The sequence below is a fragment of the Octopus bimaculoides genome, chromosome 1 (assembly GCF_001194135.2).
Source record: "Octopus bimaculoides isolate UCB-OBI-ISO-001 chromosome 1, ASM119413v2, whole genome shotgun sequence".
Lineage (NCBI taxonomy): Eukaryota > Metazoa > Mollusca > Cephalopoda > Octopoda > Octopodidae > Octopus > Octopus bimaculoides.
In genome coordinates this window covers 23,083,400-23,086,182 of record NC_068981.1, presented here as the reverse complement: position 1 = coordinate 23,086,182, position 2,783 = coordinate 23,083,400, and the positions used below count along the sequence as shown (strand labels likewise).

Sequence of the window (2,783 nt, the reverse complement as noted above, 5' to 3'; positions counted from 1 at the left end):
TATATATATATATATATGTATGTATATATGTATAGTTATGGTTTAATCTGTTAGGAATGTGGTAGAGTACAGTATAAAGCTCGTCCACCCTCAGAATTGCCTAATATTATCCGGTGGAAATCTAGCCCAGGAAGGCAGGGACGCTATTCCCTGAGACCCCTTTCGGAACCCCACCACCTATACATATATGTATGTATGTATGTATGTATGTATGCGTGTGTGCGTGTGTGCATGTGTGTGTGTGTGTGTGTGTGCGTGCGCGCGTGCGTATGTGTTCAAATTTACAAATTTTATTCTTACTCTTATATAAGACGTGTGTAGGTGGCGATTTCATTGCATTCAGCTGAGAGCCTCTTAACTTTAACTGGTTAGAATCACAAGCTACTCGTTTCTCAGCAACACTCTCTCTCATTTTTACGTTCTCTTCCTCTCACTCTTTCATTTGCTTCTTTCTTTTTCTCTCTCTCTTACATACATTATACCTTCTCTCTCCCTCTCACTATATTGCTATTTATCCACCACTGTCTCTCACTCTCTCTCTCTCTCCTCATAGTAAGTCAGTGTGATTGTATAATATGGCTGCCGACCAAAACATCTTGTTGTACGGAAATCTTGATGTGGATGGCAGGCCTAGTGTTGTCCTTCTCACTTCATTCCATCTCAGTTGGGATTCCACTTCGAAAGCTGGCACTCCGGAGAGTCCAAATGTGGAAGTCATATCATGTAAGCCCTTTTTTTCTGTCCATCATACATAAATACATTCATACACACATATCTGTATTGTTAAAATTAAATGTCTTTTTGCAGATAAATATTTTAATCGTCAATGAAACATTTCCTATAGTTCGATAGAAAAGAAAGAAAAGAAAAAAAAAACCTTCACAAATATCTGAAAAATATTTCTTTTAATATTATCTGGTTCTACTTTGACATTGTAATCTTTCCAGATCGATAATCAATACCAGTAATATACTGAGGTAATGATTGAATCAAGTGCAACTTCTCTGCTTAAACAGAATAGTCTTGTTTCTTTTTCACCCCTAAGAAACCAATATTGGTTAATATACAGTTTAACCAGTTTATTTTTCATTTATGATAAAGGTTTCCGCTTTCGAGTTAATCTTTCTTTTAAGATTGGATATTCCAAAATATTAGGAAATGTTTTTGTTAGATATATTTACCAATTCCTTCTGGTTTTAGTATATATTTTTGTATACTTATGTATGCGTTAGGTTTAGCGTATATTTATACATACGTTTGTTTGTGTGTGTTAAACACTTTCTTTTATATACACTCTTTTCTGGTTAGTATCTATTTTTAGATATGTATGTATATACACTCTTCTGTATACTATATATTTACATATATGTGTATATACACTCTTATTGGCTTTAGCATACGTTTATATATATATATATATATATATATATATATATATATGTGTGTGTGTGACTATGCACTCTTGCTAGTTTTAGCAAATATTTATGTATACGTATGCATATACAGTCTTATGTTGGTACTGTCATTTACCTTATTATTTAAGTCCGGATCAGCTCTGATTGATATCACCTTATGATCAGAGCCGTTTCAGCCATGACCATACCATCAGATTTTATATATATAGGACTGCATTAAGACGGTATTGTAAACTGAGGGAAATTTGACTGCGTTTTTTAGCAGACCGAACGACTACGTAGAGCCTTCTCCATTGTTTCAGTCAGAATATTTTCATATAGTAGACAGAATTAGTTTGACATGACTGCATGAATTTCGTGTGTTTATATATATATATATATATATATATATTTGCCTTATTTTTGTTGTGACTCGTGATTTATTTGTTATGGTTGGCAGACAATGAAATTTGAATCACCAACATAAAATAGGCTGAACTTCATTAGTTCCCCATGGAAGCATATATTTTTAAACACATATTACATACATTTATTTATAAACACACACACACTATTATATAATAAATCTGTGTGTATGTTGGTTTTGTGTGTGCGTGTGTGTATATATATATATATATATATATATATCAATCGTAATCAGAATTTGACATCTGCTTTCATGCAGGGCCAGTTCTTCAGAGCTTCTGTTCCTCTAAACGTCTTGGGGGTACCGTGTCTTACTCATACGTTTTATTTTGGGCATGGTTTCAGTAGCTGAGTGCCCCTTCACAATACCAACCACTTTACTGACTGTTTTGAGAACATTTCATTATGGCCCCAGCACTAGAGAGGTGGCCTTGTAAGCAGCAAGAGAAAATAGGTGCATTGGAGATTGATAGCTCTAATGCAGCACTTCGTTACCCAAGCATCATAGTGAGGAAGATTAGCAATAGAAAAATACGGACAGTTGTGGTGTAGGAATGAGCATGGGTAGATTTAATATTTTCCCTTATTTCAGGCATGGCTATGTTATTAAAAAGCTTGTTTTCCATCCATGTAGTCTTGGTTTCAGCCCACTGAATGGCATCATGCACAAGTGTACTTTACTTGTCCCAGATTGACTAAAGCCTTGGGAGTAGACTTGATATATGGAAACTGAGGACAACCCATCGTGTGTATATATATATATATATATATATATATATATATACATACACACACACACACACACATATATATATGTATATATATATATATTGATAGGAAGGACAACAAAAGAAAGAGACCTCGATATTATGTAAATAGAGGAATTTATTTGTAAAAATATGTGACACTTATTCGTTAGCCATGATAAAACTCCGACTTTCGGATGCCGGAGTGGGAACCCAC

At 34.3% G+C, this 2,783-nt stretch overlaps 1 protein-coding gene across 1 annotated transcript in view; it reads left to right on the top strand.

The window, feature by feature from the left end:
- Positions 1-489: 489 nt before the first annotated feature.
- Positions 490-2,783, top strand: part of LOC106884171 (ceramide kinase) — a 109,999-nt gene continuing 107,705 nt past the window's right edge. Inside the window, exon 1 of the mRNA XM_014935414.2 lies at positions 490-723. Within this exon, the coding sequence (XP_014790900.1) occupies positions 576-723 (148 nt within the window). The 5' untranslated portion in view covers positions 490-575. The remainder of the gene's footprint in view (positions 724-2,783) is intronic.